At 36.5% G+C, this 16844-nt stretch overlaps 1 protein-coding gene across 14 annotated transcripts in view; it reads left to right on the top strand.

Annotated features, from left to right (window-relative positions):
* The window catches only part of CHD9 (chromodomain helicase DNA binding protein 9), a 244096-nt gene that overhangs the window by 190712 nt on the left and 36540 nt on the right, over positions 1–16844 (top strand). For all 14 annotated transcript variants that reach the window (XM_073795587.1, XM_019932510.3, XM_019932504.3 and 11 more), the window contains 4 exons: positions 1500–1696; positions 2157–2356; positions 6760–6919; positions 7363–7452. In XM_073795587.1, coding sequence (XP_073651688.1) covers positions 1500–1696; positions 2157–2356; positions 6760–6919; positions 7363–7452 — 647 coding nt within the window. The remainder of the gene's footprint in view (positions 1–1499; positions 1697–2156; positions 2357–6759; positions 6920–7362; positions 7453–16844) is intronic.

Below are 16844 nucleotides of genomic sequence, written 5' to 3'. Positions count from 1 at the left end.
GTTGTTTTTTTTTAAGTTGGGACCAGGGAAAGGGACAACTCTTTCTTTTTTTTAATTAAGTAATTATTTTTTTTGAAGTAGGTTGATTTACGATGTTTTAGTCTCAGGTGTACAACAAAGTGTTATAAATACATAATTTTTTTTCAGATTCTTTTAAGCTTATTACAAAATACTGAGTATAGTTCCCTGTGTTATACAGTAGGTCCTTGTCAACTCTTTCTTATATAGAAGGTGCCAATTAATAAATGTAGAAGGAATAAGAGAAATAGAAAATCTCAATCCACCCCATTGATGAATTCTAAAATTAGTGTGTAGAATATAAGGAGAAACAGAATTTTTATATATCTTCAAAGTATATCTTCCAAAATATTTATTAATTACAAAAGGAAAACTAGTAAGTTTACAGTGGAAAAACTTAATAGAGAAGGCTAATGTCACCAGTATTAAGACATATTAACATTATGTACCCCTTTAAGTTCAGTGCACTGTGGTCATACTACTGTGGGACAGCAGAACCTACATGGTCTGGTCCCTGCTTCCCCTCCTAGCGTTTACCCTCTCCTGCTCTAGGACTTGAACATAGAATACTTTTTCAGGTCCATTACTGTTTTCTTCACTTATAATGCCATCTCCTCCTTGGATGCCTAGCAAACTACTTCTCATTCTTGAAGATCTCTTTCTAGTATCACTACTTTGTAAATCTTTCTTTTATGGCACCCATCTTATAAAATATTGCATCCTGAATAGCATTTATTTGTTTACACATTAAACTGAGCCTCAATACTGTGAATTTCTCATGAGCAGAAAGCTATCTTAGTCATAGCCCATAACATAGTACCTAACTTAGATAAATTGGTCAATAAAGATTAAAGTTTGTCAACTTACGTTGTTTTGAATGAATTAGACTTCATTGACCATAGTGAGGTTCATATACTTATTACTTTGCTTGTTGTAGATTAGTGTAAGTCTTTTGGAAAGCACTGAAACATGATTCTGGATCCATAAAATAATTATGCCCTTTGACCAATATTTCCATTTTTGGATATTTCACTTCCTTTGGACTTATCTTTAGGATAAACTTAGATTACAAAGATTTACTTTTTAGCATTATATATTTTAAAAATTTAAAACAATCTATTTGTATTAATTCAAATTGCATTATGAATTAATTAGGTAAAGAAAATTATGATGCATAAATTCAGTTTAAAATATAGTTTATAGTTGTTGTAGAAGCACAATACAGTAACTTTCATATTAATAAAGCCATATACCAAATTTTTTTATCCTATGATTGTAATATGAAATTATGACAAATGGTAATAAGGATTTTAAAGGAATAAAAAAATTTTTTGTTGATTTGGTAGGTCAGTGGAATTGTTAGTAATTTGTTCTGGTTTTATAAAATTATTGTTTGTACAGTTTGAAAGGTAAAAATGTAAAATATTGTTATAAGCAAAATAATAAAAGGACCTTCAAGTAATAGCTGTTAAATTTTACAGAACAGCTTGGTTATTGACACTCCAAGAATTAGGAAGCAAACAAGACCCTTCAGTGCTACAAAAGATGAATTGGCTGAATTATCTGAAGCTGAAAGTGAAGGAGATGAAAAGCCCAAACTCCGGAGACCCTGTGAGCGTTCGAATGGCTATGGAAGAACTGAATGCTTTAGAGTAGAGAAAAATCTGCTAGTTTATGGGTAAAATATTATTTTTAATGTTTACTGTTAGTAGTCTGGTGTACAAATTTATGGGAAACATATACTATATTCTAATATGCTTTTTATCTTGTTAGAATCAATAAAATGTATTTTTTAAGTACCATGAATTTATATATTTAACATATACTTAATAGCAATTGATGAGATATCTTTAAATTTTAATATTATAAATGTATTGCTAATATCAAACTCCTTGTTCTTAGATTTGCATATTCAGTAACACAAAATGGATAATGTTTTTATCCATTATTGAATAAAATATACTAGAAATTACTATACCATGACTCTGCAGTTTATTCTATGGGGGAAAAAACTTTAGTAGGTAAATTCTATCAGTGACAAAGTGTGTTTTTTGCAGGTTTCAGGCCTTTTATCCATGAGTTATGTTTTCTCTAGGATTTCACCCAATATTAATATAAATATACCTTTTTTTAACTAGGTGGGGCCGATGGAGAGAGATTCTGTCTCATGGCCGTTTTAAACGGCAGCTAAATGAGCACGATGTGGAAATAATTTGCCGAGCCCTCTTAGCTTATTGCCTTGTTCACTACCGAGGAGATGAGAAAATTAAAGGCTTCATATGGGATCTCATTACTCCAACCGAAGATGGGCAGACACGAGAGCTACAAAATCATCTAGGTAAGAACATTCTTTTATTTCCTTTTTAAATTTAGTTTTAGTTATGTAAGTAGCACTTAACATAGTACCCTATAAAATATTGAAGCATTTCAGATAATAGTAAAGAACCCTTAAGCTTCACTCTTAATTCAAGTTCCATGTTGGAAAGGACTAGTGTTATCAGTTTGGTTGGGTTTTATATACTGTTATCAAACATGTATTTGTTTACAAGTTGTTGACCCAATAGTATGTCTTAGAGGTCATCCCATCTGTATTCATGTAGATCTATTTTATTTTTTAAACTCCTGCTTAGTAGTCCATAGTATGGATATTTCTTAATTCATTTAGCATCTCCTTTGATGATGGGCATTTAGGATGTTTCCAATTTTAGATAATTGAAAAACAGGTTTTAGTGAAGATCCTTTTACGTTCCTCCTTGTGCACAGGAATAAATCTTCCACTAAAGTAAATATCAAGAAATGGAATTGTTCAGGTACAGCATATATACGTCCTTAGGACCTAAAATGTGGTCTGTGTGTTAACAGCATCAGCATCTCCCAGGAGCTTCTTAGAAATGCAGAATCTTAGACCTCAGACTTACTACATCAGAATCTACATTTTAACAAGTTCCTCAGCAATTAGTATGTATATTAAAATTTGGAACACTGTGGTATATACATTTAAAATTGTTATAACTGTTTTAATTTGCTGTCAAATGTGGCTGTGTCAATTTATAGTCCCATCAGAGATATATACAAGTAGCATTTGCTCCATAACCCTACGAACATTCTTTTTTGCATAAAATAATTGAATTTTCTATAAAGATAAAAAGATTACTGTGCCCTTAAATTGGTGTTACAGTTTTATTCTATTTAATCAACAAATACCTGTTAAAGTGCCTGTTCTGCGCTTCTTGTGCAAAGTACTGGGAAGATGAGAAGGAACAACACAGACAAGATCCCTGAGCTCATGAACCTGGTCAGGCAGACAGACATAATAAGAAAGCAGATAAAATACCTAAATAATTATAGATTATGATGAGTACTGTGAAGTAAATAAACTAAGTACTGAGATTGAGAACAACAGAAAGTACCTAGTTTAGATTAGGGTGGTCACTGGAGGTCTATCTTAATGAAATTAACAATGAAATTATTAATGTGAAGAGCTGATTTCTGGTAAAGATGGAAGATTCACACAAATATAATTTCACTCTTCCTTGAAACCCAACTTATATGTCAATAAAGGGAAAAAAATTCAAGGCATCAAGCTTTATAAATTGTACAGGTATAAATTTTAGTTTCTTTAACAAGTAAATAGTGGAAGGGGAGGAAAATGGGGAGGGTATCTATAAACCATTGGCTCACACCAGACATGATCTTGTGCCCCAATCTTGCTCCCACCCTGGGTTGTCACAGCTTTGAGCATGTTAATGGCATCTAGTTTGTAGAGACCACAAGAGCACAGACTGCCCCTACAGTGAAAAACTGTGCAGCTCAAAATAGCAATAGTGCCAAGATTGAAAACCCTGCTATAGCCTGAAAGATGTTTATGAGTCCTCAGCCAGTTGCAGTGTGTGGGCCTTATTTGGATCCTGATTGAAGCAAACAACCCAGGAGAAATTTGTCTATTATCTTTATTAGATAATTCTAAATTTGAATAGTAAATATTAAGTAAGTGTTATTGCATTTCTTAGGGCTGATGATGGTATTGTAGTTTTTTGTTTTGTTTTTAAGGAAGCCTTATATTTTACATATGTTAAAAGATACTCAGACATTTATTAATGAAGTGGTGGTTGTCTTCGATTTATTTCAAAATAGTGTTGGAGGTTGGGGAACAAACAGGATATAGATGAAGCCAAATTGGCTATGAATTCATAATTAATGAAGTTGGATGATAGGATCTGTGATCCATCATATTATTCCATTTATTTTTGTATATGCTTAATTCTATAATTTTAAAATAAATAAGGATAAACCCTTAAAAGTAGAGAGAATGGAAAAGGAATTTTGGAACCTAGAAGCATTAGATTAGTGATGACTAACTTAACCAACCAGAGAGAGCTGAATCTTAGGTCAACAGTAGGAAAGGGCAACAACCAACTGATTTGCTTCATAGATTATCTAAAAGTTTCAGGAGTTTGTGACATCCGTGACCTCTGAAAGTGGATATAAAGGACAGGGGCTTTGATTAAAAGTTGTTTAAAAAGGGGATCAGATCCCTAAATACCCTTTTCAACTCCATGTATCCATGGCGAAGACTGACTGAATGTTTATTCTCTGGAGAAGATAAAATAGAGAATGTCTGCATTTCATTGGTATTTGCAACATGGAGCTACTAAATGGCTGTTAAATGAATATGTATACTGGACAGTGTCATACTCAAGGAAGAAAACTAAGGAATTGTCCTTGGTGAATTGACCAGACCAAAACCTAAAGATAATGACAGGAAAAAACCAGCTGGATTACCCTTCAAAGAGTCGACAGTCACTTCCACTCATTCAGCCTGTCTATCAACTTTTCTGTCATTCTTAAATATGAGCAAATAACCAAGGGTATCAGGCATCTGAGGAACGTCTCCAACATGAGAGAGAGACTAAAAACAAACCACTAAATGAACTTGTAGGAAACAAAGACTGTGAAAGGAGAAGACAACTTTTTTAAAAATATCATTAATATCTGCAAAGATACTTCAGATATACTATGATTTTGAAAAAAGACGAAAGTACTGTAGAAACATTCAAGACAGACCTCTTAAAAATTACAAATTAACATGTAAAAATTAACATGCAGTTACATGAAAAAGAAAATAGGATTAAATGATGAATCTGAGGAAATTATGGTCGGGAGAAATTTTTTTTTTTTTGGAGAAATTTAAAAATATAAAACATCTCCATATTTTATTAGTAAAATTTCAATATGTGTATTTTTAAATATGCACTGTTTAGTTTCCAAACCAACAAGGGTCAGGAGGACTAGAATACAGAGCATTATTAACATAGACTAAAATGCAATTTAAGATGGAAGCATTAATTGAGATTAAAAAAGGATACTACATAATAAAAAAAAACTAATCCATAAAAGAAGATATAACAAAATGAACTTGTATGCACTGAACAAAATAGTATCAAAATATAAAGGCAAAACCCACCAAAATCCTAAGGAGAAATGGGACAAACCTACATAGTGCTTCTATTTACCATTGTGATGAAACTCCTAGCTGGTAGAATATGGCAGGGAAAAGATAGACAAGAATTGAAAGGAAGAAGCACAACTGTATTATTTGTAATCGTGAAAACTTGTAAGTGAAACAACTCCAGCATAGTTGAAGAATAATATGCAGGTGATATAGTCAAAGAATAGATTTTTACACAGCAGTTAAAATGGATGAATTAGAGCCTCCATGAATCAGCAAGTATTTATAAATCTCAGAAAAAAATTAAATATAATAAATAAGTTACAGAATTGCATGTATAATGTAATGAAAGCTTAAATACTGAATATTTCTCCAACACACAAGTATAAACGTGTATGAAATGAAAATCAAATTCAGGGTAGTGACTATGTCTGGGAAGGAAAGAGTGAATTGGACTTTATGTATTATTTCCTTTAATAAGAAACTGACCAGGGCTTCCCTGGTGGCGCAATGGTTGAGAATCTGCCTGCCGATGCAGGGGACACGGGTTCGAGCCCTGGTCTGGGAAGATCCCACATGCCGTGGAGCAACTGGGCCCATGAGCCACAACTACTGAGCCTGCGCGTCTGGAGCCTGTGCTCCGCAACAAGAGAGGCCACGACAGTGAGAGGCCCGTGCACCGTGGTGAAGAGTGGCCCGCGCACCGTGAAGAAGAGTGGCCCCCGCTTGCCACAACTAGAGAAAGCCCTCGCACAGAAACGAAGACCCACCACAGCCAAAAATAAATAAATAAATAAATAAAATTTTTTTAAAAACTGACCAAATATGGAATATGTTAAGATTAACAGTGAAATCAAATGAATTTAGCTCTCTTAAACAGGAACCCCACAAAACCTAATCCATGTTATTAGTAACAATCAGTTTTGAAAATCAAGAGGCCACAACTTGTATTTTTGTAACTAAGGAAGCAAAAAGTAAAGCAGAGGGAAAGGTTTGATCTTTCAGTTTTTACATTTGGAAAAAAAATGTTTTGCAACATAAAGGTAATCAGAATGATTAATTGGGGATATGAAATTGGGTGGTTGGCAGAAATTGTGTTAATATGTGTGTGGTATCGTGGACTTATCTTGTGATTGAGTTTATATTTTTACCATTAATTTTTCAAAGATCTCTGTATAGCCTACACAGACCTCTGAAAGTCTCCAGAAATTTCTTCCATTGAAAAAATGTTTTAAATCGACCGTCTTTATACAAATTATCCCTGATTTCATTTGTCCTTCTCATTTTAACAGGTCTGTCAGCCCCTGTACCCAGAGGTCGAAAAGGGAAGAAAGTAAAGACTCAAACAAGCTCATTTGATATACAAAAAGCAGAATGGCTTCGAAAATACAATCCTGAGCAGCTACTTCAAGATGAAGGCTACAAAAAACATATAAAACACCACTGTAATAAGTAGGTAGTAGGGTATTTTTAACACAACCCATTGCAAGTTTACTTCTGAATTTATTAACAATCTTAAAGCATGCTGATTCTGAGTACAGAGACAGTGTGGTCTAGGACCAATCCTAATCTTATTCTTACCAGGGTATCCTTCAGCAAATCATGGTACCTCTTGTGTCACTTTTCATCAGCAGAGAGAGAAAAAAAACTGGCCTCCAAGTGATCTCATTATATCTTACTTGGATATTAAATAATGATGATTGTAAAGATTTTGAAGAAACCTATTTTATATATATGATAGTAATGAGGTTTATTTAATCAGAAGTAATTATTATTATTTCATTATAAAAATTTTGTATACAAATTCTTTTCTAATTTTAACCCCATGGATGAATTTTCTTTAATGATTAATGTCTTTGTGTCTTTTGATTTTTTTTTTTCCCCCTCATTTTTAGAGTTTTGCTTCGTGTAAGAATGCTGTATTATCTAAAGCAAGAAGTCATTGGAAATGAGTGCCAGAAAGTGTTTGATGGAGTTGATGCAAGGTAAATTAAATAGCATGTTTATTCTTCAGCAACGTAATGAGGCAAAAGTTAAATGACCAGAAAATTGTATATTAAGTGAATGCTTGTTCAGTGAAATTCACAGGAAGAAAAATCTACCAAACTTAGAGTGACCCTTGCCATTTTGTTGCCTTTCGTCTATTAATCTCATCGTTGGCTCTGTCGCTGAAAGTTATCATAAGAATAATAACATTAGCATTAGTAATAGCTTCCTGCTACCAAATCTAAAACTTAACCTTCCACCCTCTTACTGCAGTGACTTTTACATCCTCATATGATCCATCCAGCACCTTAGTCTCTCAGTTCCTTGACCTTTATCTACAATCGTCTTCTTTCCTCTCCACCACAGCCACACACGCACACAATCATATACTTAATCTTACTATCACCAGTAACAGCATTACCTCTTCAATCTGCATTTCAGCTGTCACTTATTTCCTTCAGACTCACTTAACTTGGGTACTTTGCACTCTCATTCTCTAATTTCATCACGATGTCCCCCATCTTATCCATCTCCACCTTCATGCCCCTCTCTCCTCATTATAAACCTGCATTCTGTAGTCCAGCAGTGTACTCACTAACTGAGATTCTTTGCCTGATTTCCCCTCTGTTCTACATTCGTGGCACAACCCCAACTCATGTTAAACCGAAAAATCGTTTTACCCCTTGCCTATACCTAAGCAGTTGAACATGGCTGGAGAAAATCACACAAACCCTGCCGAATGACTAACTTCAAATTGATGAGCATTGATCTCAAGCAAAATTAAACACAAGTAAGCTGTTTAACCACCATGACTAGGAAGTTCACTTACCTACTCTTCAAGAGGACCATTCCACACCTCTCTCCTCAAGCCATCTTCCTGTCCCACCAGCATCACCCTCCAGTAATGACTTTGCTATATATTTCACAGAGAAAACAGAAACAATCAGACAAGAGCTACCTTCAGTTCTACTTGTCGTATGTGTCCCCCTATTTATTCCTTCCCTTGGGATGAAGTAGAAATCCTCCTCCTCCTAAGAGCAACCCTTATGCTTGGAACTTGTTTCTTACCTTTTAAGGACTTTACGCCTGTAATCACCTTCTGAATCATTCTCTTGGCGTATATACATTCCTTAATATCATGTATCATACATACATCGTACTACTCCATTTCTCCACTCCCCTTCATGAAAATAAAGAGTTGTCTGTGTTGACAGTCTCTACTTCTTTACCTTGCATCTTCTCTTCAATCTATTCCAATTAATCTTTCATCTCCACTCTCCCGCTGAAATGATTTTTAATCAGGCCACTAATAACCTACCATGAGATCACTCTCTCAACTTATTCTACTTCTCCCTTCTTGAAGTGATGTCTTCAGTACACATCCGTGCTGCTACCACCTGGTTGTCCTTTTTTCCATATTGGTCTTTCCTTTGCATTTTCCTTTGCTAGCTCTTATTCCTCTAATAGATCTCTAGATGTTGGATTGACCAAGACGTGTGTCCTCAGCTTTCTTTTTTATCTGTACTTTCCCTTTCAGTAAACTCATGCAGCCTCATCATATTAAATATGATCTTTACACAGGTGACAGTCAGATTTACATATTCATCCCAGACGTTTCCCCTCAGCTGTAAGCTCTGAGTTAGCTGCTTCTAAACATTTCCACTTGAAAAAATCTAATTAACAGCTCAAACTTCCCGTGTATCTCCCAAATCTGTCTCCTATTCCTTCCTCCCCACCTTCGCACATACAAGCCTTCTCCATCCTACTAAATGTACCACCCAGTTGCTCTGGTATCATTCTTGATTCTTCTCTTCCCCTCAAACCCTACAGGAAGACTTGTTAGCTTGACAAAGTATATGCCAAACCTGAGCACTTTTCACTCTCCTCTGCTAACTCCCTGGTCCAAGCCACCATTATCTCGTGTTTAGACTTTTTCGGTGGCCTCCTAAGTGAGTCTCTTTGCCTCTTCTTTTTCAAGAGTTGTTGGGTATTTTTTTGGCTGCACTACGCAGCATACAAGATCTTAGTTCCCGGACAAGGGATCAAACCCAGGCCCCCTGCAGTGGAAGAACAGAGTCCTAACCACTACTGGACCACCAGGGATTTCCCATCTTTGCCTCTTATTTTGCCTCTCTACAGTCGGACCTTCACACAGCAGCCAGAGTGATCTTTCTAAAGCAAAAATCAGGCCAAGGCACTTCTTAAAACCTTCCAGTTGCTTCTCATTTCTCTTAGAATAAAGCCCAATCCTACAGTGCCCTACATAACTCTGGGATCTCTTCCTCCATTCTGTCCCTCATCCACGATGTTCCTCCAACATGTCAGGCTCATTCTGTGCTGTTCCCCCTACTACAAATATTCTTTCCCTTAATCTTCCACAGAACTGCCCCTTCATATCATGCAGGTCTCAGCTTAAGTTTCACCTCTTCAGATAGGCCTTCCCTGCCCACGCTAGCTAAAGCAGCCCACCAGTCACCCACTATTACTTAACCTTATTTTATCTCATTCATGTTGCCTACTAGTATTAAAAATTATATTTATTTTTTAAATTGTATTTCCCCTATCATTACAATTTAAGCTGGTTGAAGGTGAAGTATGCTATCTGTCTTATTGATCATTGTGTTCCCAGCCCCTAGAATCTGGGAAATAGTAACACCCAGTAAATACTTGTTGACTAATTGGCTCCTCTTTTTCCTTGGTCTGACTGCATTCAATCCCCTTGTGATTTCCCAGGAACTGTACTGTGATCTATGAATTATCCTCTTTCATTATTCTTACCCTCTCTGGCTTCTCATTTGGATTTTAAGATATTTACATCTCTCTCAACACACATACACATGCACACACACACACACACAGACACACACACCACTTTTGCACCCAGTTCTCCTCAGACTACCATATTATTACTCTCCTTGGTTTCACAGCCAAACTTTTTTTAAAGAAGTATCTGTATGTGCTGTCCTCTTTTTCTTTTCTCGCATTCACTGTACATTCCACTACAATTCAGCTTCTACCCCCTCACTCCATCACCTACTTTAAGAAGTTCTTCACCCACATTCTCACTGCTAAATTTGATGGATATATCATAGTGTTTATCTTATTTACCTTTATTGATCACTTCCATATTATTAGAATGTGTCTGTGATGCCATTCTCCTGTAGACTTTCTTTTTAGCTTTCTGCTTGCCACTTTTCATTTTCAGTCTTCTCTTCCACCTGTCCCTTAAATGTGTTCACATAGGCCCTCTCATCACTTACTCTTGGGTTTTCACATCTTTTCTGCAGCATCAATTTATATTTCCATACTGATGACTTCCGAACCTAATTCTAGCCCACATCTCTTTTCTGAACTTTAGATCTGCATTTATCAAATATGCCATGGTTACTAATGCCTCCAGGCCTTTGCATTCTTGCAGGAACATTCTCTTTCCCATTTTCTTTCATTTTCCCTCTCTTACTGCTCAGCCAGCATCAACTCAGCCTCCCTGTCCTCTCATGTCTGGGTAAAGCACATACCCAGAGTGCCCTGTCACAGCACTCATCACAGGCATTGAAGAGGTTTTGCAGATACCTCTTCAAAAGGGCAAGGATATGTCTGTCTTACTATTGCCATTGTTGGCACATTGTGAATACTGTGAATATTTAAATCAAAATGAATATTTAAATCAAAATAGATTAAAAAATCTATTTTGAATGGATGATCTAGCCTGGGGAAGTTAGAGGCTTTATGCAAGAGATAGCACATGAACTGAATCTCTCAAAGCAGAAATCAACAATAGGAGTACATGCACCTTATTGTATTCCTTTCCCTAGCAGTTAAGGAACACTTAACACTTAACATGCATATGGCACATTTAAACCGTGAGGTAGCTCTTTGGTGGGACTAACGGCAGACTCTGGGAGAGCTCACACCAATGAGTACTTCCCAGAACTTCTGCTGCCAGTGTCTTTGTCCCCATGATGAGCCACAGCCAGCCCCCACCTCTGCAGGAGACCATCTAACACTAGCAGGAAGATGAATCGCTCCCCCAGCTTGTGCCTGTAATTACAGTTATAGCAATATTAGTTCACAGTTACCAAGTGCTTTCTGTGTGCCAAGTACTCATGTAAGAGCCATGTGGCTGACAGGGTCTTGGTGCTCCAGCCGGCTGTCAGGGTGTTGGTGCTCCGGCTGGGTGTCAGGCCTAAGACTTGTATGTGGGAGAGCCGAGTTCACGACATTGGTCCACCAGACACCTCCCGGCCCCACATAATATCGAACGGCGAAAGCTCTCCCAGAGATTTACATCTCAACGCTAACACCCAGCTCCACTCAACGACCAGCAAGGTAAAGTGCTGCACAGCGCATGCCAAACAACTAGCAAGACAGGAAAACAACTCCAGCCATTAGCAGAGAGGCTGCCTAAAATCATAATAAGTTCACAGACACCCCAAAACACACCACCAGGCATGGTCCTGCCCACCAGAAAGACAAGATCCAGCCTCAGCCACCAGAACACAAGCACCAGTCCCCTCCACCAGGAAGCCTACACAATCCACTGAACCAACCTTACCCACTGGGGGCAGACACCAAAAACAACGGGAACTACGAACCTGCAGCCTGTGAAAAGGAGACCCCAAATGCAGTAAGTTAAGCAACATGACAAGACAGAGAAATAAACAGCAGATGATGGAGCAAAGTAAAAACCCACCAGACCAAATAAATGAGGAGGAAATAGGCAGTCTACCTGGAAAAGAATTCAGAGTAATGATAGTAAAGATGATCCAAAGTCTTAGAAATAGAATGGAGAAAATACAAGAAACGTTTAACAAGGACCTAAGGAGCAAACAAACAATGATGAACGACACAATAAATGAAATTTAAAATTCTCTAGAAGGAATCAGTAGCAGAAAAAATGAGGCAAAAGAATGGATAAGTGACCTGGAAGATAAAATACTGGAAATAACTAGCACAGAGCAGAATAAAGAATAAAGAATGAAAAGAATTGAGGACAGTCTCAGAGACCTCTGGGACCACATTAAATGTTCCAGCCTTCGAACTATAGGAGTCCCAGAAGAAGAAGAGAAAAAGAAAGGGACTGAGAAAATATTTGAAGAGATTATACTTGAAAGCTTCCCTAATATGGGAAAGGATATAGTCAAACAGGTCCAGGAAGCACAGAGTCCCATACAGGATAAATCCAAGGAGAAATCCACCAAGACACATATTAATCAAACTATCAAAAACTAAATACAAAGAAAACATATTAAAAACAGCAAGTGAAAAGCAACAATAACATACAAGGGAATCCCCATAAGGTTAACAGCTGATCTTTCAGCAGAAACTCTGCAAGCCAGAAGGGAGTGGCAGGACATATTTAAAGTGATGAAAGGGAAAAACCTACAACCAAAATTACTCTACCCAGCAAGGATCTCATTCAGATTTGACAGAAATTAAAAGCTTTACAGACAAGCAAAAGGTAAGAGAATTCAGCACCACGAAACGAGCTTTACAACAAATGCTAAAGGAACTTCTCTAGGCAGGAAACATAAGAGAAGGAAAAGACCTACAATAACGAACCCAAACAATTAAGAAAATGGTAATAGGATCATATATATCGATAATTTCCTTAAATGTAAATGGATTAAATGTTCCAACCAAAAGACATAGACTGGCTGAATGAATACAAACACAAGACCTGTATATATGCTATCTACAGGAGACCCACTTCAGACCTAGGGACACATACAGACTGAAAGTGAGGGGATGGAAAAAGATATTCCATGCAAATGGAAATCAGAAGAAAGCTGGAGTAGCAATTCTCATATCAGACAAAGTAGACTTTAAAATAAAGACTATTACAAGAGACAAACAAGGACACTACATAATGATCAAGGGATCGATCCAAGAAGAAGATATAACAGTTGTAAATATTTATACACCCAACATAGAAGCACCTCAATACACAAGGCAAATGCTAACCGCCATAAAAGGGGAAATCGACAGTAACACATTCGTAGTAGGGGACTTTAACAGCCCACTTTTACCAATGGACAGATCATCCAAAATGAAAATAAATAAGGAAACATAAGCTTTAAATGACACATCAGACAAGATGGACTTAATTGATATTTATAGGACCTTCCATGCAAAAACAACAGAATACACTTTCTTCTCAAGTGCTCATGGAACTTTCTCCAAGATAGACCATATCTTGGGTCACAAATCAAGCCTTGGTAAATTTAAGAAAATTGATATCATATCAAGTGTCTTTTCCAACCACAACTCTGTAAGACTTGATTACAGAAAAAAAATCTGTAAAAAATACAAACACATGGAGGCTAAACTATATGCTACTAAATAACCAGGAGATCATTGAAGAAATCAAAGAGGAAATCAAAAAATACCTAGAAACAAATGACAATGAAACATGATGACCCAAAACCTATGGGATGCAGCAAAAGCAGTTCTCAGAGGGAAATTTATAGAAATACAGTCCTATGTCAAGAAACAAGAAACATCTCAAATGAACAACCAAACCTTACACCTAAAGCAATTAGAGAAAGAAGAACCAAAAAATCCCCAAAGTTTGCAGAAGGAAAGAAATCATAAAGATCAGATCAGAAATAAATGGAAAAGAAGTGATGGAAACAATAGCAAAGATTAATAAAAGTAAAAGCTGTTTCTTTGTGAAGATAAACAAAATTGATAAACCATTAGATTCATCAAGAAAAAAAGGGAGAAGACTCAAATCAATAGAATTAGAAGTGAAAACGGAGACGTAACAACTGACACTGCAGAAATATAAAGGATCATGAGAGATTGCTACAAGCAACTATATGCCAATAAAATGGATAACCTGGAAGAAATGGACAAATTCTTAGAAAAGCACAACCTTCTGGGACTGAACCAGGAAGAAATAGAAAATATAAACAGACCGGTCACAAACACTGAAAATGAAACTGTGATTAAAAATCTTCCAACAAACAAAAGCCCAGGACCAGATGGCTTCACAGGAGAATTCTATCAAACATTTAGAGAAGAGCTAACACCTATCCTTCTTAAACTCTTCAAAAATATATTAGAGGGAGGAACACTCCCAAACTCATTCTACGAGGCCACCATCACCCTGATACCACAGGGTGGTATCACAAAGAAAGAAAGATGTCACAAAGAAAGTAAACTACAGGCCAATATCACTGATGAACATAGATGCCAAAATTTCAAAACAATACTAGCAGACAGAATCCAGCAGCACATTAATAGGATCATACACCCTGATCAAGTGGGGTTTATCTGAGGAGTGCAAGGATTCTTCAATATACGCAAATCAATGTGATAAACCATTTTGAATATTGAAGGAGAAAAACCATATGATCATCTCAATAGATTCAGAAAAAGCTTTCAACAAAATTCAACACCCATTTATGATAAAAAGCCTCCAGAAAGTAAGCATAGAGGGAACTTAACCTCAACATAATAAAGGCCATATGTGACAAACCCACAACCAACATCGTTCTGAATGGGGAAAAACTGAAACCATTTCCACCAAGATTAGGAACAAGACAAGGTTGCCCACTCTCACCACTATTATTTAACATAGTTTTGGAAGTTTTAGCCACAGCAATCAGAGAAGAAAAAGAAATAAGAGGAATCCAAATTGGAAAAGAAGTAAAACTGTCTCTTTGCAGATGATATGAAACTATACATAGAGAATCCTAAAGATGCTACCAGAAAACTACTAGAGCTAATCAATGAATTTGGTAAAGTAGCAGGATACAAAATTAATTCACAGAAATCTCTTGCATTCCTACACACTAATGATGAAAACTCTGAAAGAGAAATTAAGGAAACACTCCCATTTACCATTGCAACAAAAAGAATAAAATATCTAGGAATAAACCTACCTAAGGAGACAAAAGACGTGTATGTGGACAACTATAAGACACCAATGAAAGAAATTAAAGATGATACATACAGATGAAGAGATATACCAAGTTCTTGGATTGGAAGAATCAACATCATGAAAATTACTATACAAAGCAATCTACAGATTCAGTGCAATCCCTATCAAACTACCACTGGCATTTTTCACAGAACTAGAACAAAAAATTTCACAATTTGTATGGAAACACAAAAGACCCGAATAGCCAAAGCAATCTTGAGAAAGAAAAACGGAGCTGGAGGAATCACGCTCCCTGACTTCAGACTATACTACAAAGCTACAGTAATCAAAACAGTATGGCGCTGGCACAAAAACAGAAATACAGATCAATGGAACAGGATAGAAAGCCCAGAGATAAACCCACGCACATATGGTCACCTTATCTTTGACAAAGGAGGCAAGAATATACAATGAAGAGAAGATAGCCTCTTCAATAAATGGTAGTGGGAAAACTGGACAGCTACATGTAAAAGAATGAAATTAGAATACTCCCTAACACCATACACAAAAGTAAGCTCAAAATGGATTAAAGACCTAAATGTAAGGCCAGACACTATCAATCTCTTAGAGGAAAACATAGGCAGAGCACTGTATGACGTAAATCACAGCAAGATCCTTTTTGACCCACGTCCCAGAGAAAGGGAAATAAAAGCAAAAATAAACAAATGGGACCTAGTGAAACTTAAAAGCTTTTGCACAGGAAAGGAAACCATAAACAAGACGAAAAGCCAACCCTCAGAATGGGAGAAAATATTTGCAAACAAAGCAACTGACAAAGGATTAATCTCCAAAATATACAAGCATTTCATGCATCTCACTATCAAAAAAGCAAACAATCCAATCCAAAAATGAGCAGAAGACCTAAGTAGACATTTCTCTAAAGAAGATATACAGATTGCCAACAAACAGATGAAAGGATGCTCAACATCATTAATCATTAGAGAAATGCAAATCAAAACTACAATGAGGTATCACCTCCCACCAGTCTGAATGGCCATCATCAAAAAATCTACAAACAATAAATGCTGGAGAGGGTGTGGAGAAAAGGGAACCCTCTTGCACTGTTGGTGGGAATGTAAATTGATACAGCCACTATGGAGAACAGTATGGCGGTTCCTTAAAAAACTACAATAGAACTACCATACAACTCAGCAATCCCACTCCTGGGCGTATACCCAGAGAAAACTGTAATTCAAAAAGAGTCATGTACCACAATGTTCATTACAGCTCTATTTACAATAGCCAGGACATGGAAGCACCCTAAGTGTCCATCGACAGATGAATTGAGAAAGATGTGGCACGTATGTACAATGGAATATTACTCAGCCATAAAAAGAAATGAAATTGAGTTATTTGTAGTGAGATGGATGGACCCAGAGTCTGTCATACAGAGTTAAGTAAGTCGAAAGAGAAAATCAAATACTGTACGCTAACACATATATATGGAATCTAAAAAAAAAAAAA

This window comes from Tursiops truncatus, chromosome 19 (assembly GCF_011762595.2).
Source record: "Tursiops truncatus isolate mTurTru1 chromosome 19, mTurTru1.mat.Y, whole genome shotgun sequence".
NCBI classification, from domain to species: Eukaryota; Metazoa; Chordata; class Mammalia; order Artiodactyla; family Delphinidae; genus Tursiops; species Tursiops truncatus.
The sequence above is the reverse complement of the archived record's forward strand: the minus strand, read 5'-3'. Positions and strand labels throughout refer to the sequence as shown.